Raw genomic sequence first — 23,506 nt, 5'->3', positions numbered from 1 at the left:
AGATGCTGATGTGGTGATGACTATGTAATGACACATTTTCCTGTGAATTAAGAAAAGGTGTGTACATCTCTGTGTGACGTTTGAGACATTCTTATGACATGGGTAGGGCTCCTTTTAAAAGGCCTGGCATCCTTTCATTACTTACAGTACTACAACAAGCAACTCGATCCACTTACCAACACAACCACGTGAGAGACAGCTTCAATGGATTTTGGTAAGTCAACTGAAACTTCTCGTTGCAAGATTTTTGATCAAATTCAGATGATGAAAAATGTAGATATTGCCTTGTCAAGGTACCCTATGTCATGTTTAGTGACAGAGGGTCATATAGTACAGTGAATGGGTAATTGGGTGACTTGACTTGTAGAATGTAACATTTGCTTACAAAGAAAGATAATTATTGTTGGTGTATGTTCATCTGTTAAATTAATATTATTGATATTCTAATTCCTAAGTCTGTGGTCTTTGGCCTGTTTCTCTCTGCATATTCTTTCTGCATTATGCATGGTGATAGGCTACACGTGTTTTCTCTATCCAGTGGCCTCAACTAGCCCAACTGACAGTCTGTTTCTGCTATGTTGCTGTCAGGCAAAAGTGACAAAACATAAGGCTAGACAACAGCAAACGTAGAAACAGACTGACGCCTCACACTAATAAAATAATAATAATAATTGTATTATCAGGACAAAATAGAAAATCAGGATTTATTTCTTTATTTCTTTATTTCTTGAAGACATTGGTAAGGTAGAGCTCCACTGTGAGAAGAACAACACAGCCCACAACACCAATGACATCTCAGTGAACAGACTGATAGTCAGGAGAGGCCAGTCCTTCCTGGTCACCTTTGACTTCCATGGCCCCTTCAGGCCCACAACAGACATGCTGGAGCTGATGGTGGAGACAGGTGAGCTATCTAGAATAGAACATAGAATCACTTTATTTATCTCTGCTATTTATTAGGGCTGTTTGTACTAGAGGTTTCCCGGACTCAGATTATGCTAGTCCTGGACTAAAACACACTAGGATTAATCTAGGCTAGGGCAGGGAAACCGGCCCTATGTGGATCCCCTTTGACAAGACAGACACGTGCAGTAATAATGACATTAAAACAAATCCTTGTATGCATTGTAAATAGCTGAATTGGGGTCAATTCAATCTAATCTAAAGACTAAATTGCACAATTTACAGGACTTGAGATACCTCCACTTGCACCGTATATGTAATGTTGACATCAAAGTTACTCTGACAGAAAATATAACATCTTATTGGACAAATACACTGAGTGTACAAAACATTAGGAACACCTGCTCTTTCCATGACATAGACTGACCTGACCAGGTGAATCCAGTTGAAAGCTATGATCCCTTATTGAATCCACTTCAAATAAGGGAGGAGATGTGTATGTGTGCCATTCAGAGGGTGAATGGGCAAGACAATAGATTAGTACCCAGGCGCACTGGTTTGAGTGTGTCAAGAACTGCAATGCTCCTGGGTTTTTCACACTCAACAGTTTCCCGTGTGTATCAAGAATGGTCCACCACCCAAAGGACATTCAGCCAACTTGACAAGCATTGGGGTTAACATGGACCAGCATCTGTGAGGAACACTTTCGACACCATGTAGAGTCCATGCCCCGACGAATTGAGTCTGTTCTGAAGGCGAAAGGGGACAACTCAATATTAGGAAGGTGTTCCTAATGTTTTGTACACTGTGTATACTACCTCACTGTTTCTGAACGTTTTCTTCCATTTCGTTCCTACTGAACACAACCCAAAACTCATCCTCCCTTCTCCATCCAGGGCCCCAGCCATCTGAGGCGTTGGGGACCAGGTCAGTGTTCGGGATACCTGAGGGCCGTGGGAAGGCTTCCTCCTGGAAGGTTGAGGTTCACCCGGACTCAGTGCTCCTGGAGGGCTCAATCACTCTGGACATCACCAGCCCAGCAGATGCCCCAGTGGGAGAGTACAGCCTGTCTGTAAAGACCAGCGCCAACGCCACAGTGGGCAGAAGCCTGGGCAAGCTCCTTCTGCTGTTTAACCCCTGGTGCCAAGGTAAACACAATTCAATTCAAAACAACTTTATTACATCTTACATCTGTACACTTCCTGTGAACGAGATTTGAGAGTACGGTAAAGCAGATTTAATACATTATAATGGAGTATAAAGAATTCATAAAAATGTTAACTAGAACTGTGATAAATTAACTATTTTAATCACACGAAGGAGAACAAATGCGGTGAATGCATCAATACAGCCATGGTAACTGTTTGATACAGTATCCGGAGGGTGTGAAATGCTGCATTCCTGAATGTTCTTATCAGTTTAAAAGCTGGAAATGGCTAATTTTACAGAGATTGTTGTAACCCATGTCTCTGTATGGGTTGGGAAGACCCCTCATAATTGTTTTGGAACATAATAGCCCATATACACAGATACAAACAATGGGCCACAACACAGCTTGGTAACATCCTGGTAGCACAGCCTGGTAGCACAGCTTGGTAACATACTGGTAACAGCCTAGTAACAGCCTGGTAACACAGCCTGGTAAGATCCTGGTAACAGCCTAGTAACAGCCTGGTAAGATCCTGGTACCATCCTGGTAACACAGCCGGTTAACATCCTGGTAACACAGCCTAGTACCACAGCCTGGTAAGATCCTGGTAACAGCCTAGTAACATTCTGGTAACACAGCCTGGTAACATCCTGGTACCATTCTGGTAACACAGCCTGCTAACATCGTGGTAACATCTTGGTAACACAGCCTGCTAACATCCTGGTAACATCTTGGTAACACAGCCTAGTAACACAGCCTGGTAGGATCCTGGTAACAGCCTAGTAACATCCTGGTAACACAGCCTGGTAACATCCTGGTACCATCCTGGTAACACAGCCTGGTAACATCCTGGTAATATCCTGGTAACACAGCCTGGTAATATCCTGGTAACATCTTGGTAACACAGCCTGGTAACATCCTGGTAACATCTTGGTAACACAGCCTGGTAACATCCTGGTAACATCTTGGTAACACAGCCTAGTAACACAGCCTGGTAAGATCCTGGTAACAGCCTAGTAACATCCTGGTAACACAGCCTGGTAACATCCTGGTACCATCCTGGTAACACAGCCTGGTAACATCCTGGTAATATCCTGGTAACACAGCCTGGTAACATCCTGGTAACACAGCCCGGTAACACAGCTTGGTAACATCCTGGTAACACTACATTCTAGCATGGGAGACAGTGGTCATAACACAGTAACAGCATGATAACATGTTAAAGTTACCCCTTCATTTCATTTTGTATAATAATGTATTTTTTATTTATCATTTATTTAACCAGCCAAGTCAGTTGAACCAATTCTTATAATTCATGTTTTGAAACTGCTGTATTTTGTGGCGGGCTGTAGAGGACTGGGTGCATCTACCTGAAGAGGAGGAGAGGCAGGAGTATGTGATGAGAGAACAAGGCCTGGTGTACAAAGGTTCTGACAAATACATCAGCTCCCTGGCGTGGGACTTCGGACAGGTACACAGAACAAACAATACAGTATTGTACAGTTGAAAAGTGCTGCTTATAACATATAGGGCTGGTTTCCTGGATACAGATTAAGCCTATTCCTCGACTAAAAAGCAAACTCAATGGAGAATCTCCACCAATAATTATTTTGACTCTAGATAAATCCAGGACGAATCTGTTGCCCAGGAAACCGCCCCCAAGTGTTACACAACGATATATCAGTCGAAGTGATTGGCTAGAGTCCTGTGTGGCTCCGTTGGTAAAGCATGGCGCTTGCAACGCCAGGGTTGTGGGTTTCGATTACCGCGGGAGACCAATACGAACGATTAGTTACCGGAGTGTAACTCCAGTTCTATGAGTGGAGCGGAGCCCCATAGGGGAGCTCTGCTCCTAATGGTTTACCCTCTGCCCTAAGGCAGCAGCAGCCTGAGACAAAATTATGCACACACCAACAGCCAATAGGAGTACAGGTGTCCCTATAAGAGGGGGTGCCTCCCCTCAATCAGCCTCCCGAGATATTTTTCTTCAGCGAGACTAGAGAGGGTCGGCAGGTTCTTAAGTCCTATGGGGCTCCGCTCTACTCATAGAACTGGAGTTACACTCCGGTAACTAATCGTTCTATATCGTGGAGCTCCGCCCCATAGGGGAGCTCTGCTCCTAATGGTTTAAGGCGGAGCGTAGCGCTCCAAAATGTACTCCCTGCCGAGCCTAAACTTCCCCTCGAAACGAGAAAGTCAAGCCTAGCAATGGCTGCAACCGAGTCCCGCAGTACTGCAACTAAAAACCCCTACGGGCGTCACAATATACCGCGTCATCGGTTAAAAAACCCCGCCCCACCTAGTCCAATGGCAATGCCAATGACTAGTGGGCAGATCACCAGAATAGAAGCCATACTAATCTGTACTAGCAGATAGATGTGCCTCAATATCCTGTGAAAACACTACCGACCACTAATGGAATGACATCAAGTGTCACTCTACATTATGAACGCGGTAGACCGCCTCACTCACTCAATGGAATCCCAGAGATTAGTGGGCAGGAACAAAAAACATGAGTCATACTAACTGAACAAGCAGATAGATGACCTCATATTCTGTTAATCAACGCATGCCTCTACTGTACTGATCCTGACAGTCAGGATTCATGTCACAAAATATGTTTTCTTATCCAAAGCGGACCTGATGGAAACCCAGTCCATAGTCCTGCTTTTCCCTCTCTTCCTAGCTCCAGATCTCCCTTCAGCTATGCTGAGTACAGACCGAGCCAAAGAGTTAGAAAACACATCTGTCAAAAACACGTCTTCCTAACCAAAGCGGACCTGATGGAAACCTGTGTCCACAGTCCTGCTTCTCCTCTCTTTCTTGCTCAAGATCTCCCTTCAGCCACGCTGAGTACAGATCGAGCCAGAGAATTAGAAGACATATCTAAGAGATAGAAACGGATAAATGGAGACGGCGTCGACCAGGATGCTGCTCTACAGATATCCTCTACTCCTGTTCCTCTAAAAAGGGCAGTAGAAGCCGCTACTCCACGAGTGGAGTGAGCTCTGATACCCTGAGGCAATTGCCGCCCTGCTACCTCATAAGCTGTCTCAATGCCTTCACAAAACCAGTGAGACAGCCTCTGTTTTGAAAGTGGTCTACCTAGTGCAGCCGCACCGTGACACACAAACAACTGAGGCGATGACCTAATCGCTGCTGTGCGCTCGACGTAACACGCCAAAGCGCGTACCGGGCACAGGCGATGGAGCTTCTCCTCACTCCTCTCTCTATGAGGAGGAGGAGAAAAGCCCACAGCTCCACGGTCTGTGACCTATATGAACTCTTAATAACCTTCGGCACAAATGCCGGGTTAGGACGTAACACTGCTCTGCTCAGGTCACCATTGATGGCCAGGCAGTCAGGTCTCGTCGAAAGAGCACACAAATCACTGACCCGCTTAGCTGTAGTCAAAGCGAGCAACAGTGCTGTCTTGATAGACAGCATCTTGAGGGGGTATTTGATTCAATGGCTCGAACGGCGACTTACATAGCGCTCGAGTACCAAAGCCAAATCCCACTGAGGAAGCGTGACTCTAGGTGTTGGCCTAAGTCGTCGCGTTCCTAATAGGAAGCGTTTCACTAGAGGGTGACTAAAGACATTGTCTCTGCCAAAACCCTCATGACAAGCTGAAATCGCTGCTGCAAACACTCTAATCGTGGCAGGCGATTTTGCTTATCAAACATGAGCTGCAGAAAAGAGAGAATACTCTCCACCTGACAGCTCATGGGGTCCACACCTTGTGTGACACACCATCGTGAAAACACGTTCCATCTACTGGCATACATCTTAGAAGTGGAACTGGCACGTGAACCCTGTATAGTCCTGATCACTGCATCAGATAACCCACGGCGCTCTAGCCTGTCCCTCTCAGCAGCCAGGCCTTCAGTGGTTGGCCGATTATGGGCAATTTCCCTATCGTGCCAGCCGCCTGAGACAACGCGTCCCGTCAATGTGGAATTGGCCAAGGTGGCGCAATCAACATCTGACTCATCTCCGCAAACCACAGAGCCCCCGGGCGATCGGGCGCTATCAGTATCACTGACAGCCCCCCTGACCTCACCCTGGCTAGCAGTGGGAGAATGCAGGACAGCGGAGGGAATGCATACAGGAGAACTCTCGGCCACGGTTGGTGCGCAAAGGCGTCCCTTCCCAGTGGCGGTTCGTCCTGTTCCCTCAGAGAGAACCACAGAGGACATTGCGCGTTCACGCGTGACGCGAATAGGTCCACCTCGGCTCTCCCGAATTGTTCCCAAATCTGGAGAACAATGTCTGGATGCAGACACCACTCGTCGTCTCGAGGACCCCCTCTTGACATGAGGTCTGCTCCTACGTTCAAGTAGCCCGGAATGTGTGCTGCTCTCAATGAGCGAAGGTGCTCGTGAGCCCACAGCCACAATTCCTCTGCCGCCCGATGGAGAGCAGGAGACCTGACTCCACCCTGGCGATTTATGTGGGCTACTGTGGTCCGGTTGTCTGACCAGACCAGCACATCGCGACCCCGAAGGGTAGACGCGAAGTGGGTCAGAACCAGTCGAACCGTTTCCAACTCCAGGAGGTTGATGTGACGACCTGATTGAGGCCACACACCTCCTATCGCTTGTGTCTGACATGTCCCTCCCCATCCCGTCAGGGAAGCATTCGTGAATACTGGGATGTGAGAGGACACCTTTCCTATCGGGACTCCGTGCGTGAGAACGCGCGAGTTTCTCCAATAGTTTAGGTCTGCACTGAGCGAGAGGGGAACCACCACCAACCGATGACGTTGACGCAATGGGTCTAGTCTTAGTTGGGCGAACCATCGCTGCGTCCTGCGCATGTGCAGGAGTCCCAGCGGAACCACAGAGTGGGCTGACGACATGAGACCCAAAAGTGACATGATCGACAGCGCCATCACCGTGTGATTCGGACGACACTTCCTTAGGGCTAGCAACAAGGCTACCCTTCGGGGGTCCGAAATTCGAGCCCTCATCCTCACAGTGTCTAGCTGTATCCCCAGGTAGACAATCTGATGAGTGGGCCAGGGCGCGCTCTTTTTCCAATTCACAGCGAACCCCAGACTTGTGAGATGCATCACTGTCTGTGTTGTGTGAGTGATCGCCAGCTCTGCTGACGGGGCGAGAACCAGTAGGTCGTCCAGGTAGGCTAGTAGCCATATTTCCTGACGACGCAACGGTTCCAATGCCGCCTCCACACACTTGGAAAATGTGCGAGGTGCCAGGGCGTACCCAAATGGCATCCTCGTGTATTCGTACGCCACCCCTTGAAAGGCGAACCGCAGAAACTTCCTGTGACGCGGCTGAACCGGCACATGAAAGTACGCGTCCTTTAGGTCTATGCTCGTACAAAAGTCCCCTCTCTGGACACATTCCAGCAGACGTTTTGTCGTTAGCATTCGGAAGGGCCGTTTGGTTATGCTCTCATTGAGAATGCGTAAATCCAAAATCGGCCTCACTCCCCCGTCTTTTTGGGCACTAGGAAATAAGGCGAATATAGCCCTTTGTTCCTTTGCTCCCGGGGAACTACTGTCACCGCCTCCTTCGCCAAAAGTTCCGTAATCTCTGTCATCAGAGCGGCCACTTTGTCTGGCGTTTTCATCCCCGTCTCCACCACTCCCCTGAACGGGGGTGGGGTCCGGTGGAATTGGAGAGCATAACCCTTCTGCAACGTCTGTTCTAGCCAGCGTGAGAGGGTGCAGCTTCTTCGCCACTGCCAGCAATGCAGAGAAAGTGGCTGGGCGCGAAGCTGTGGTGCATCCAGTAGGAAGGACCTGTATTCCTCTATGGCCCTTACCGCCACTGTTCCCCAACATTGAAGTGGTGGAACAGCCCAAGGTGGGCCTCCTGTGAAAGGGAGAGGAAATGCATTCTGAGAAAGAAAGAGGAGTAGGGACGTCGGTTAAACCCGTAACCGTCGTATTCCTGCCCTCCTTGAACGCATCGCGGGTCTGAATTGCGCTGACCGAGGCCACAGCCTGCGGCAGGGCACCATCCCCAGCAAGCGATTGCGTCATCTTAGGTGACTGCAATTCGCTATCAGAGCCCTTCACTACAGTACTCCTAGAAGTCTGTAGTATGAGGTCTCTATGAGGTAAAACAAGGCGGCGCCTTGATACCTTCTTAACTTTCACCTTCTGTGTGTGTTCAACTCTGCACCCCTGGTGGGTTGATTCACGCTCAGTGTGGTGAGTACTGGCTCGTTCTGTCAGGGGAGCTGATACTTTGGTTATACCCATAACGCTAGTAATCCTGCCCTCCGTGAACGTAGCATGGGTCTGAATCGCATTAACCGAGACCTTGGTCTGCGATAATGCGCCGTCCCCAGATAGCTGCTGTGTTACAATGCCTGGGGGCGCCGATACTCTGGGCACCTTGGTGACCGCGGTAATCGGGCCCTCCGTGAACGCAGCATGGGTCTGGCTCGTACTAGTGGAGACCTTAGTCTGTACTAGTGCGCCATCCCCAAATAGCGGCTGCGTCCTCATGTCAGAATCTGACCGGGACTGCTGCCTTCTATGTAAAGCACTTCTTATACGTGAAGTGTGATGTGACGACCTGATTGAGGTCTTCTGGATACCTACTCTTAGTGCCTGTTCAGCAACGCACCCTCGGTGGGCTGAACGGCTCTTAGAGTGGTAAGGAAGAGAGGGTGAGATTTGAACGCTCTCGGACGTATTATGGAAAAGAGGCTCTTTTTTGACAAAGTCAGGTGGAGCCAACTCTTTATTAAACACATCAACAAAAGCATTTACATCAGCACCCATCCCTTCAACCGAAGGGTGGGGGGGAACAGTGGGCACGTTCGACACCATCGATGTGTCCTCCATCCTCTCCCCCGCGTCCCGTCACGTACGCCTCCTCTTGCCTCCCTTGGAGGGCCAGGTCGGCGTCCTAGTCACCTCCCTCGCCGGCTGTAGTGGGGCTACCGTAGCTGCTGAGAGGGCCGAGCCCGCTCCCTTGCTGCTCGTGGCCGCCGGATGACGCCGATTACGCCGCCTCGTCGTAGACCCAGGTCTACTTAGAGGGGCGGAGGTAGATGGCCTTTGGGGAGGAGGGTGGCCGAGTCGTCCTGCCAACGGCAGGTGCTTGGCCAACTGCTTCTTCTCCTCCTCCAACTTCGAAAAACGCTCCGTCGCCTCTTTGACTGCGACCCCAAAAAGGCCGTCGTCAGAGAGGGGGGCGTTCAAGAGAGACGTCCTGTCTGCCTCTTTCATAGATGTCAATGACAACCAGAGGTGTCGTTCCCCGACCACCGAAGTGGCCATGGATCTCCCCGCGCAGACTGCGGACGCCTGTGTAAGGTGGAGTATGGCGCCAGAAATTCTGGACGCCTCCTCCACCTCCTCCGGTGCCATCTCTGTCTTACCCGTGGTTAAACGGGACAGAGAGGCCGCCAAGAGGGCAATGTTGTTAGCTGCTGCTACAGCTTGGGCTCCCAACCCAAAAGACTTCTCTAACAGCGACGCTGTGAGTCGGTCCTTCTGGGATGGCAACGTGGCCTTCTTGGAAGAGGGCCAAGGGCTCGAACCCGGTACGAGATACGCCGCCATGGCGCTCTCTAACCTGGGGATTCCCTGACCCTGAAGCCTTCCTTCCACTCTCGTGAATGGGAGATACGCTTTTACAGGCGAACGCGCCGCTAAAGGTGCCTCCCACGAGCCTCCAACGTACCTAGCCAAAGAAGGCATGGCAGGAGCCACTGGCTCTGCCGCCTTCCTTGGCCTGGAATAAGGACCGCCCTCCATCATATCAACCTCCGGTGCGGAGGGAAGAGGGGGCAGCTTTATTGCCAGCCGTTGAGCAGCTCTCTCAATGAGACCCGGAAAATCCGCTCTCAGAGAGGCTGCAGCGAAAGAGAGAGCTTCTGATCTCTCAGAACTCGTATCCCCTTCGCTATAGGGACTACAAGCCCTCTCGCTCTCCAAAGGAAAGGGGGGCTTGAAAGTATGAGGGACGGGGTCCGACTGTTCCATTGGAATGCCAGCCCTTCCTCAAAGTCCCTATCTTCCCCCGAGTCTGCGCCGTCGGACGACGCCTCTGAAGCAGAGGCTAGTATCGACAACACATCCTCAAGGGGGATGTCCTCCCTGAAAAACGCCCAACGCTGCTTCCTCTCCTTTAAAGAAAGGAGGGCGCAGGAGGCGCAATTCGGGGGACTGCAGACGCCTTCCTTGGCATGCTGGGATCCCAAACACACGAAACATAAGTCGTGGTGGTCACCGGCCCCCATGGAAGTGCATCTGCACTGAGCTCTGAAAATAGCTTTTGGGGGTGGAAAATCTCCCGGTGTGCTCATTTAGACGACGTTGATGACTGGAATATCAACGGCGTTTTCGTCCTGAGTCTTCGTGCTTCGTCTCTTCTTGGCTCTTCAGTCTAGTCATCCAGTCGCTGAAGAAAAAGGGAGGCTGATTGAGGGGAGGCACCCCCTCTTATAGGGACACCTGTACTCCTATTGGCTGTAGGTGTGTGCATAATTTTGTCTCAGGCTGCTGCTGCCTTAGGGCAGAGGGTAAACCATTAGGAGCAGAGCTCCCCTATGGGGCGGAGCTCCACGATATAGAACTTTTATCCATTCAATACTGTAAATCGCTCTGGATAAGAGCGTCTGCTAAATTACTAAAATGTATGTAAGTATAGACAAGACATTTTAGAAATTGTTGTAGGCTACCTAGCTAACGTGCCCAAATGTATTGTTTCTCCAGTTTGAAGACGATATAGTGGACATTTGCCTGAAGATGCTTGACGTGAACCCCAAGTGTCTGAGAGACCCCGCCAAGGACTTCTCTGCTCGTTGCAACCCCATCTATGTCAGTAGGGTGGTCAGTGCCATGGTAAGACTGGAGATCTGACCCCCACTAGTAACAGCGACAACATTATTGAACCCCACTAGTAACAGCGACAACATTATTGAACCCCACTAGTAACAGCGACAACATTATTGAACCCCACTAGTAACAGTAAACAGGGTTCCATCCAATCTTGTTATGCGAGTAAAGTACATGTCAGTTAAAACATTTCATGACAGTGCTGATGGAAAATGTGTCGGTAAACTTTCCAAATGTTGACAAAACAAAATACACTAGACAAGGTGGGATCTTTTTGTGTCGGTAAAATTAACTATGAGAGAAATGTTGGTGGAAATGCTTTTATGCGCAAATATTGATTTAATAACCATCATTTCGGAGTAAACATGGAGTCACGTAATGACATGTTGTGTGGTCCTCCCACTACGACTCATCGGGAAAGCGTGGAGTTTATTAGGCTACAGATGAAGAAATGAATGATGAACTTCACAGGGTGGTGAATGTGCAAGGTGATAAGCTTGATATTTCTTTATAATAAATATCGAGGGCCTTATTCTGGTAACATGATCCTCGATGCTTGGCTGTCCTCGTTTGACAAATAAAAAATAATCTCATCATGTAGGCTAAAGTGCATTCGGAAAGTTTTCAGACCCCTGGACTTTTTTCCACATTTTGTTACATTACAGCCTTATTCTAAAATTGATTAAATAGTTTTTCCCCTTATCAATCTACACACAATATCCCATATGACAAAGCAAAAACACGTTTTTAGAAATTTGAGCAAATGTATATATAAAAAAAAACAACGGAAATATCACATTTACAGAAATATTCAGACCCTTTACTCAGTACTTTGTTAAAGCACCATTGGCAGCGATTACAGCCTGGAGTCTTCTTGCGTATGATGCTACAAGCTTGGCACACCTGTATTAGGCGAGTTTCTCCCATTCTTCTCTGCAGATCCTCTCAAGCTCTGTCAGATTGGATGGGGAGTGTCGCTCCTCAGCTATTTTCAGGTCTCTCCAGAGAACCTTTGCCCCAGTCTGAGGTCCTGAGCGCTCTGGAGCAGGTTTTCATCAAGGATCTTCTATGTACTTTGCTCCTTTCATCATTCCCTCGATCCTGACTAGTCTCCCAGTCCCTGCCGCTGAAAAACATTCCCACAGCATGATGCTGCCACCACCATGCCAGGTTTCCTCCAGACGTGACGCTTGGCATTCAGGCCAAAGAGTTCAATCTTGGTTTCATCAGACCAGAGAATCTTGTTTCTCATGGTCTGAGAGTCCTTTTGGTGCCTTTTGGCAAACTCCAAGCGGGCTGTCATGTGCCTTTTACTGAGGACGGGCTTCCGTCTGGCCACTTTACCATAAAGGCCTGATTGGTGGAGTGCTGCAGACATGGTTGTCCTTCTGGAAGGTTCTCACATCTCCACAGAGGAACTCTGGAGCTCTGTCAGAGTGACCATCAGGTTCTCGGTCACCTCCCTGACCAAGGCCCTTCTCCCCCGATTGCTAAGTTTGGCCGGGCGACCAGCTCTAGGAAGAGTCTTGGTGGTTCCAAACTACTTCCATTTAAGAATGATGGAGGCCACTGTGATCTTGGGGACCTTCAATGCTGCAGACATTTTTTGTTACCTTTCCCCAAATCTGTGCCTTGACACAATCCTGTCTTGGAGCTCTATGGACAATTCCTTCAACCTCATGGCTTGGTTTTTGCTCTGACATGCACTGTCAACTGTGGGACCTTATATAGACAGGTGTGTGCCTTTCCAAATCATGTCCAATCAATCGAATTTACCACAGATGGACTCCCGTCAAGTTGTATAAACATCTCAAGGATCATCAATGGAAACAGGATGCATCTGAGCTCAATTTCAAGTCTCATAGCTAAGGGTCTGAATACTTATGTAAATAAGGTATTTCTGTTTTTTATTTGTAATACATTTGCAAAAAATTATCTAAAACCCTGTTTTCACTTCATCATTATGGGGTATTGTGTGTAGATTGATTAAGATTTTTATTTATTTAATCCATTTTAGAATAAGGCTGTAACTTAACAAAATGTGGAAAAAGTAATTGGGTCTGAATACTTTCCGAATGCACCGTATACCCGCAACGTATCTGCGAGCTGTGCCAATACCAGAGTGGGAACATTCGCTACATAAAGAATTTAACCGCAAAAGGTATTTTTATGTCCACTATGTCATCACCCCACAGCCTTTTATCCGGAAAAAATTATATTTAATGGAAACACATCTCTGGTGGGAAAATGCACATATTGTTTTTATGCAGATTTTTGAATATTCGCATGAAAATCTGTCACCAATTGGATGGAAATTCTAGCTAGTGACAACATTATTGAACCCCACTAGTAACAGTGACAACATTATTGAACCCCACTAGTAACACTGACAACATTATTGAACCCCACTAGTAACAGTGATAACATTATTGAACCCCACTAGTAACACTGACAACATTATTGAACCCCACTAGTAACACTGACAACATTATTGAACCCCACTAGTAACACTGACAACATTATTGAACCCCACTAGTAACACTGACAACATTATTGAACCCCACTAGTAACAGTGACAACATTATTGAACCCCACTAGTAACAGTGACAACGTTATTGAACCTCACTAGTAACAGTGACATTCTTTAATCATCATAAGCTCATAGTACTGTATGAACAGCATAAGAAAATACATTGGTTCATTTCTGGAACGTCATCTAGCCCTGTTCACTATAAATGGGTCCAGTGCAACTAAGTAAGGTGTTGTTGCACATATAGGACTGGTTTCCCGGACCCAGATTAAACCTAGTCCTGGACTAAAAATAACTTTCCACACTGAGCTTTTTAGTCCAAGGCTCAATCTAGATCCACGAAACCAACTACATTTGAGATATTACAAAAACACATTCACTCAGCCAAATGACAGTTCTGAAATTTATAATTTAAACATTATTTTCCTTGCCCAGATCAACGCTAATGATGACGGAGGTGTCCTGTTGGGGCGGTGGGATGGTCAATACAATGGTGGCGTGTCCCCCTCTCACTGGAACGGCAGTGTGGAGGTACTAAGGAGGTGGCTCAACTATGGAGGCTATCCAGTCAAGTATGGCCAGTGTTGGGTGTTCGCCGCTGTAATGTGCACAGGTAGCCTATCACTGTCCAATCTCTCTTAAATTATTATTTTAGTCAATCAATCAATACAACAGTATTTAAATAGCGCTGACTGTACTGCAAGCGCTCAGACCCAGGGTTGTGATTGGTTTTGAGAGGGATGGCAAGATTACCCACCATCTGTGTCCGATTCACCTCTGACCAGAGGAGAGAGGCTGGGAGTCAATGCCTTGGATGTCTTTATTTAGTTAACCACTATGCCTGAAATGTATTTCCATGTCAGTACTGAGGTGTTTGGGAATCCCATGTCGAGTGGTTACCAACTTCCAGTCAGCCCACGACACCGACAAAAACCTGACAATTGACGACTTCTTCTCCGACTATGGAGTCAGACCCAAACAGAGCCAAGACAGTGTATGGTAAATGCAACATGAGGTCATTGTGGCTACAGTATGAAGAGTGATGCCAATAGCATGATGTTTTAAAGACTGGTGTTTCTGCTCAGGAACTACCATGTGTGGGTGGAGGCCTGGATGAGACGGCCCGATCTCTCAGGAGACTCCTTATATGATGGCTGGCAGGCTGTGGACCCTACCCCCCAGGAGAAAAGCACTGGTATGGTCTAACTTCCATCTCATCTCTGTACTGTATGTTGTGTTATTGTGCAGATGGTGCTGAGTTTGTGTCCTGGGTCTGGGAGACATGAAGGGAACTCCCTGTTATACACTCATGTTGTTTTCCCTTCCTCTCCCCCAGGTGTTTACTGCTGCGGCCCTGCTCCAGTCAAGGCCATACTGCAGGGTCACATTGACCTCAAATACGATGTGCCCTTTGTCTTCGCCGAAGTCAACGCCGACCGTGTAACCTGGATGGTGTTCGCTGACGGCTCCAAGAAAAAGATCTTGACGGACACTGGGTCCGTAGGCCAGAACATCAGCACAAAGGCAGTGGGCAGCGACAAGAGAGTGGACATCACGGCCAACTATAAATATGCAGAGGGTTGGTATTGAATGAACTGAGAGAGTCTGACTATATCTACAAAGGTTGACTTGTCAGATGTTTTCTTTAAAAAACGTCCTGGAGGTTAAATGTCAAAAGTCAGCCACTAGCTTTTTAGGACCAGTTCTGTATGGCGTAACGCTAAGGCTGTCCAATCTCCACCCTTTTATACATTTTGGCTGTTGAACTGTTATCAATTGATTTCCGAAATAATGCAGCGTTACAAGGGTTATGCCTATCATAAGGGTAGAAGCGTATTTTATGTCGTTGAGAGCTAGGGTTGGTCTGGGAAATAGTTCTGTACTTTTTTAAGAGATGAGTTAGAAAGGGGCTGTGTCCACCTGTCGCAAGACATAATTCTCCTAGGTGAGTGAGGGCAACTGCTTGAGTCACCAGCTACTCATCCAAAATGTCACACATTTATAACAGGCACGGAAAAGGAGAGGACTGTGTACAATAACGCAGCGAACAGAGTCAACAATCTCGAAGAGAAAGAGAATTCAAACGGAATCCTTGACCGCAAACCTTCTGATGTTTCCATGAAAATCGTGGAGCTGACCAAGCCGCTCAGCGGCAAAGACATCGACCTCAAGCTTGTACTGAACAGCGACGACCGTGAGACTCGGACACTAGTGATCCATGTCAACGTTCAGGCCATGAGATACACCGGCATTCCATCCTCCAAGATACAGACCGAACTGAAAGAACAGAAGCTCCGTCCCAACCAAGGTAGAGTGAAAATGTTTCAAACTCTTTCCATGAGTAGGCCTACAAGGCTGAACTAACAAAGGGGGGCATTTACATCACAGAACAAAGAGAACTGAAACACTTCTCAAAACCAAGAACACATTGCAGCTATTTACTTTCATAATTCCTTGTCAACATCCTTGGTTTGACGCATGCATCAATCTCAATGATTGATTATGTCACAAAGGTGGTGTATTTCAGGAGTGCATATAGATAGCATTTACAGTTGAAGTCGGAAGTTTGCATACACCTTAGCCAAATACATTTAAACTCAGTTTTTCACAATTCCTGACATTTAATCCTAGTAAAAATTCCCTGTCTTAGGTCAGTTAGGATCACCACTTCATTTCAAGAATGTGAAATGTCAGAATAATAGTAGAGAGAATGATTTATTTAAGCTTTTATTTATTTCATCACATTCCCAGTGGGTCAGAAGTTTACATACACTCAATTAGTATTTGGTAGCATTGCCTTTAAATTGCTTAACTTGGGTCAAACATTTCGGGTAGTCTTCCACAAGCTTCCCACAATAAGTTGGGTGAATGTTGTCCCATTCCTGCTGACAGAGCTGGTGTAACTGAGTCAGGTTTGTAGGCCTCCTTGCTCGCACACGCTTTTTCAGTTCTGCCCACAAATGTTCTATAGGATTGAGGTCAGGGCTTTGTGATGGCCACTCCAATACCTTGACTTTGTTGTCCTTAAGCCATTTTGCCACAACTTTGGAAGTATGCTTGGGGTCATTGTCCATTTGGAAGACCCATTTGCGACCAAGCTTTAACTTCCTGACTGATGTCTTGAGATATTGCTTCAATATATTCACATCATTTTCCTTCCTCATGATGCCATTTATTTTGTGAAGTGCACCAGGCCCTCCTGCAGCAAAGCACCCCCACAGCATGATGCTGCCACCCCCGTGCTTCACGGTTGGGATGGTGTTCTTCGGCTTGCAAGTGTCCCCCTTTTTCCTCCAAACATAACGATGGTCATTATGGCCAAACCGTTCTATTTTTGTTTAATCAGACCAGAGGACATTTCTCCAAAAAGTACGATCTTTGTCCCCATGTGCAGTTGCAAACCGTAGTCTGGCTTTTTTATGGCGGTTTTGGAGCAGTGGCTTCTTCCTTGCTGAGCGGCCTTTCAGGTTATGTCGATATATAGGACTCGTTTTACTGTGGATATAGATACTTTTGCACCTGTTTCCTCCAGCATCTTCACAAGGTCCTTTGCTGTTGTTCTGGGATTGATTTGCACTTTTCGCACCAAAGTATGTTCATCTCTAGGAGACAGAACGCGTCTCCTTCCTGAGCGGTATGATGGCTGCGTGGTCCCATGGTGTTTATACTTGTGTACTATTGTTTGTAAAGATGAACGTGGTACCTTCAGGCGTTTGGAAATTGCTCCCAAGGATGAACCAGACTTTTGGAGGTCTACAATTGTTTTTCTGAGGTCTTGGCTGATTTCTTTTGATTTTCCCATGATGTCAAGCAAAGAGGCACTGAGTTTGAAGGTAGGCCTTGAAATACATCCACAGGTACACCTCCAATTGACTCAAATTATGTCAATTAGCCTATCAGAAGCTTCTAAAGCCATGACATCATTTTCTGGAATTTTCCAAGCTGTTTAAAGGCACAGTCAACTGAGTGTATGTAAACTTCTGACCCAATGGCATTGTGATACCGTGAATTATAAGTGAAATAATCTGTCTGTAAACAATTGTTGGAAAGATTACTTGTGTCATACACAAAGTAGATGTCCTAACTGACTTGCTAAAACTATCGTTTGTTAACAAGAAATTTGTGGAGTGGTTGAAAAACGAGTTTTAATGACTCCAACCTAAGTGTATGTAAACTTCCGACTTCAACTGTAACTGGTAAATTTAACAAAGCTGTAAAGTCTCATGTATAGCTGTGTAGCAAATCAACTGACACTAACTCTTATGGCTGTCAGGTTGCTAACGTTGTACTGAGGACACTACAGAATGTTAGGGTTGCTAACGTTGTACTGAGGACACTACAGAATGTTAGGGTTGCTAACGTTGTACTGAGGACACTACAGAATGTTAGGGTTGCTAACGTTGTACTGAGGACACCACAGAATGTTTGGGTTGCTAACGTTGTACTGAGGACACCACAGAATGTTAGCCTTTGTGATACATTGACAATCAAATGCATTGTCTGTGTTGGCAGATCTGATTATACCCATCCACATCCCCTTCTCTGTGTACGGTGAGAACATGCGGGAGAGCAACAGCATCAAGGTTTCGGCTGTGGTCACAGACAAGGACAACAGTGATGCAGTGTACATCACAGAGAAAGACATTGTGCCAGAGAACCCTTCACTCACCATCAAAGTGAGTCTTTTATTTTCCCCAAATTGTAATTTTGCGCATCTGTCAGATCCTTAAGCCACTCCAATAACCCACTTAGAACAGCTCAACTTTCTCTGCGTGACATTCATTGGGGTCATTATGGAACAAGCCCCAAGGCTCTTTACGTGCTCTTGGGTTACCATTTCAAATGTGTAGGTGGCAAACATACTAGTAGCGAGAATAGCAATTTGCAAGGAAAATAACGGTTGGCCTGTGAATAAAGGTGATGTGAAGATGAAAATCTAAAGTGTTAGACTGTCATCTGAACAATTGATCTATTCAATACAATGCCAATATCAGTAACACCCACTCAACTGGAGATGGGGTTTATTCAGTGTGATAGTTCTAATATAATATACTATCTAGCAGATGCTTTTATTCTGATGTTTCTTCTCTTTTAGGCCATTGGATCTGAATTGCAGTATAGTGACATGATGGCAGAGGTTGTGTTTGAGAACCCTCTATCCGAGGGTCTAAGAGACTGCTCCATCACAGTGACTGGCAGTGGCTTGCTGACAGAGACAATGGAAGCCAGGTAGGCCTATGTGACATTTTTCTGCCGTCTTTACGAGCAAGGTTTCGGTTTGTCATAAAACCTGAATCCATCCCACTGGGCAAAAACTGGTTGAATCAACGTTGTTTCCATGTAACTTCAACCAAAACAATCAATGTGATGACGTTGAATCAACATGGAAAACTGATTGGATTTGCAAAAAGTAAACTTTTTAGCCTGTAATCGAACCCACAATTGCTGATGCTCCAGATACTCAACTAGTCTCAAGAAGGCCAGTTTTATTGCTTCTTTAATCAGCACAACAGTTTTCAGCTGTGCTAACATAATTGCAAAAGGGTTTTCTAATGATCCATTAGCCTTTTAAAATGATAAACTTGGATTAGCAAACACAACGTGCCATTGGAACACAGGACTGATGGTTGCTGATAATGGGCCTCTGTACGCCTATGTAGATATTCCATAAAAAATCTGCCATTTTCAGCTACAATAGCCATTTACAACATTAACAATGTCTACACTGTATTTCTGATCAATTTGATGTTATTTTAATGGACAAAAAAAATGCTTTTCTTTCTAAAACAAGGACATTTCTAAGTGACCCCAAACTTTTCAACGGTAGTGTAAATCAGAACTAGACGTTGAACTGACGTCTGTGCCCAGTGAGATGTGTCCAGACTTGAATCCTGGATGTGGATGGGGACCTATGTGGAACCATTTTTTTCCCAGTGGGATAGATTCAGGTTTTATGACAAACCGAAACCTTGCTCGTAAAGACGGCAATTTAGCTCTTAATCTCGGAAACCCAGAACAAAAATTATTCTGGTAATTGTGTCAGATGCTTGATTAGGTTCTGATGGAAGACTAGTGAAGTCACCACCCCCCTAAACAGAAACTCTCAGACCCCCTTCTGAAAATGTTCTGCTTGAAATCCCCGCCCTAAATAATTTCTTGAAATCCCCGCCCACACTTTCAGCACCACCTTCACCCAATCCTGATATGTCCAGATATCTAGTGAGAAAACCAAAGCACCGGAACTATGGTTCCTTTTTAGTTGTGGCATCACAGTCTTTTGACAGATGATTCAATACAATTTATGTTACGTAGTCTGTCCACAAGAGATAATTTAGCTCTTGGCTAAACTACAGTGAGGGAAAAAAGTATTTGATCCCCTGCTGATTTTGGACGTTTGCCCACTGACAAAGAAATGATCAGTCTATAATTTTATTGGTAGGTTTATTTGAACAGTGAGAGACAGAATAACAACAAAAAAATCCAGAAAAACGCATGTCAGAAATGTTATAAATTGATTTGCATTTTAATGAGGGAAATAATTATTTGACCCCCTCTCAATCCGAAAGATTTCTGGCTCCCAGATGGCTTTTATACAGGTAACGAGCTGAGATTAGGAGCACACTCTTAAAGGGAGTGCTCCTAATCTCAGTTTGTTACCTGTATAAAAGACATCTGTCCACAGAAGCAATCAATCAGATTCCAAACTCTCCACCATGGCCAAGACCAAAGAGCTCTCCAAGGATGTCAGGGACAAGATTGTAGACCTACACAAGGCTGGAATGGGCTACAAGACCATCGCCAAGCAGCTTGGTGAGAAGGTGACAACAGTTGGAGCGATTATTCGCAAATGGAAGAAACACAAAATAACTGTCAATCTCCCTCGGCCTGGGGCTCCATGCAAGATCTCACCTCGTGGAGTTGCAATGATCATGAGAACGGTGAGGAATCAGCCCAGAACTACACGGAAGGATCTTGTCAATGATCTCAAGGCAGCTGGGACCATAGTCACCAAGAAAACAATTGGTAACACACTACGCCGTGAAGGACTGAAATCCTGCAGCACCCGCAAAGGTCCTCCTGCTCAAGAAAGCACATATACAGGGCCGTCTGAAGTTTGCCAATGAACATCTGAATGATTCAGAGGAGAACTGTGTGAAAGTGTTGTGGTCAGATGAGACCAAAATTGAGCTCTTTGGCATCAACTCAACTCGCCGTGTTTGGAGGAGGAGGAATGCTGCCTATGACCCCAAGAACACCATCCCCACCGTCAAACATGGAGGTGGAAACATTATGCTTTGGGGGTGTTTTTCTGCTAAGGGGACAGGACAACTTCACCGCATCAAAGGGACCATGGACGGGGCCATGTACCGTCAAATCTTGGGTGAGAACCTCCTTCCCTCAGCCAGGGCATTGAAAATGGGTCGTGGATGGGTATTCCAGCATGACAATGACCCAAAACACACGGCCAAGGCAACAAAGGAGTGGCTCAAGAAGAAGCACATTAAGGTCCTGGAGTGGTCTCCAGACCTTAATCCCATAGAAAATCTGTGGAGAGGGCTGAAGGTTCGAGTTGCCAAACGTCAGGCTCGAAACCTTAATGACTTGGAGAAGATCTGCAAAGAGGAGTGGGAGAAAATCCCTCCTGAGATGTGTGCAAACCTGGTGGCCAACTACAAGAAACGTCTGACCTCTGTGATTGCCAACAAGGGTTTTGCCACCAAGTACTAAGGCATGTTTTGCAGAGGGGTCAAATACTTATTTCCCTCATTAAAATGCAAATCAATTTATAACATTTTTGACATGCGTTTTTCTGGATTTTTTTGTTGTTATTCTGTCTCTCACTGTTCAAATAAACCTACCATTAAAAGTATAGACTGATCATGTCTTTGTCAGTGGGCAAACGTACAAAATCAGCAGGGCATCAAATACTTTTTTCCCTCACTGTAGAAAGGACATGCATTTATGGGCTGTTCATGTGGTTAAAGCTGAGTTTTTCCATCTAAAATATTTTACACTACCTTGTGTGTTGAAGTTTAGAGATCTAAAGATGCTTTGAGGTATAATTTTTTTCATGTGTCTCCTCAGATTTCCTTTCCTAAAACAAGGGCAACGGCTGCGTGTGAAGATGCCCTTTACTCCATACAGACCCGGTCCTAAGAAGCTAGTGGCCAACTTCAACTGTGACCAATTCAGGAACATTAAGGCAAGCTGCAATGTGGACATCCTACCTGTCACCAGTGCTGTCCCCCCACTGCCGTAGACAGTAAAGCCCTCGTGAGAATAACTATAATAACTCAAATAAGTTCTGCAATTTATACCGTATTATCCTGTTATATCGTATATCAGCCTTTGTTAAAGTATGGGTCGCGCCCTGACCTGTTAATGGTGGGTCGCGATGTGTCAGAGTAAATGTATAATTATTTAATATATGTCGCGCGTCACTACTTCACAGGAGAGGGATTTGAACGTAAACTTTTTTTTAAAATCAAAATGTGTTTTTTTTGGCAGAAATGCCTTAAGGACATGCAAACTTTCATGTGCCTTTATAATAAACTTGTATGCCATCTGTATTTACAAATACAATTGTTAAATTACGAGCCTAGTTGGTTTAGCCACGGAAAAAGACAGGAACCTTCCCGCTAGCCATGATTGGCTGAGATAATAGATGGGCTGGACATGCCGAGAGATGAGTTCGGATTGGTCTGCCATGTAGCACGCTTCTGTCTATAACATGAGTTGGTCAGTATGTGTAGGTCATTATATATATATATATATATATATATATATATATATATATATATATATATATATATATATATATATATTTATTTATTTATTTATTTATTTGGGGGGGTGGATCAGCTTAATATTGCAGATAGATTGTATTTTCTATCAATGTAATTGTCTGCATCACTTCCAATCCCCCATGTTTTTTATATATATACTCCCCTTTATTACTTTTCAACCCCGCCATCCTTTCCCTACTTGGAGTAAATTAGTGAACAACAATGCCCAGGCCTCTACTTCCGGTCTATACTTACTATCTATACCTTATGGACACAGTTAATTTTACAATAATTCAATATATATATATATATATATATTATTATTATTTTTTGCTCCTGAACTTCTTCTACTCTCAACCTCTCCGATCATTTTCATGATGTCCATCCGGTTTGCTTCTATATGCCATATCTTTCTAACTGTGCTCTTTCCCAAAAGCTCCCAACATACAACCTATATACTTATTATGGACACAGTATGCTTACATTATTAGCTATCTTTGTTATTATTTGTTGTTATTTGTTATTAGTCCCATCCTTCAACTCTATTCAATACCTCCCATCTATCTCTTAACACCATCCAAATAGGATTTCTATTTGGCATATATATTTCAACCGTACTGTGATGTTTTACAAAAGTTCTGAACCTTTCTATTCTCATTGCTTCTACAGATTGTGAATAAAAAATAAACATTTTTGCTAAAAGTATTAATATATTATTGATTGATTGACTATGACTTTTCAGATCACCCAGTAATGCTATCTGCAAGGTTAGTTCCAGGTAAATATTGCAATCCTTTAGCCATTCCTGTGTCCAAAAACAAGCTACAAATGGACAGAACCAAAACAAATTATCTAATGATTCTGTCTCTTCACAGCAAAATCTGCAGAGCTGGGAAGATTGTATACCCCATATAAATAACATTATATTGGTAGCAAGAATTTTATATAATAATTTAAATTGAAAGATTCAAATTTTTGAATCCGGTGTCCTTTTGCGTGTCAGTTCATAAACACTATACCATGGGATCGGTACGTCAAAGATCTCTTCCCAACTATTTTGCAATCTATATGGGACGGCTGTCAATCATTTGGTCCTTAAGTGAAACTGATATACTTTTTTATTTATCACAGTTTTCCTTAACCAATTACGTTCTTTAATGCAAGGCCGACAGACAAGTTCCTTACTTTCTTCCCCTTCCACTTTCCTCTTCCACTTTTGCGGTAAGGCTGCAATTATTTGGTTGTAATTTTGGGTAGAGCAGACATTTCCATATGTTTTTGTTAGCTGCATGTGCGACATAACTCCACCA

The 23,506-nt window shown here is 45.3% G+C and overlaps 1 protein-coding gene across 1 annotated transcript; it reads left to right on the top strand.

Annotated features, from left to right (window-relative positions):
* The first annotated feature begins 149 nt into the window (after positions 1–149).
* Positions 150–21,856, top strand: LOC121578603 (protein-glutamine gamma-glutamyltransferase 2-like). The gene is made up of 13 exons (XM_041892969.2): positions 150–214; positions 734–904; positions 1,800–2,051; positions 3,406–3,524; positions 10,758–10,886; positions 13,846–14,023; positions 14,274–14,409; positions 14,496–14,605; positions 14,747–14,989; positions 15,419–15,718; positions 17,923–18,086; positions 18,506–18,639; positions 21,496–21,856. Exons 1-13 carry the CDS (start codon positions 205–207, stop codon positions 21,668–21,670), a joined length of 2,121 nt encoding a protein of 706 aa, XP_041748903.2. The 5' UTR covers positions 150–204; the 3' UTR covers positions 21,671–21,856.
* The last annotated feature ends 1,650 nt before the right edge of the window (positions 21,857–23,506 follow it).

This window comes from Coregonus clupeaformis, chromosome 12, assembly GCF_020615455.1.
Source record: "Coregonus clupeaformis isolate EN_2021a chromosome 12, ASM2061545v1, whole genome shotgun sequence".
Classification (NCBI taxonomy): domain Eukaryota; kingdom Metazoa; phylum Chordata; class Actinopteri; order Salmoniformes; family Salmonidae; genus Coregonus; species Coregonus clupeaformis.
The sequence above is the reverse complement of the archived record's forward strand: the minus strand, read 5'-3'. Positions and strand labels throughout refer to the sequence as shown.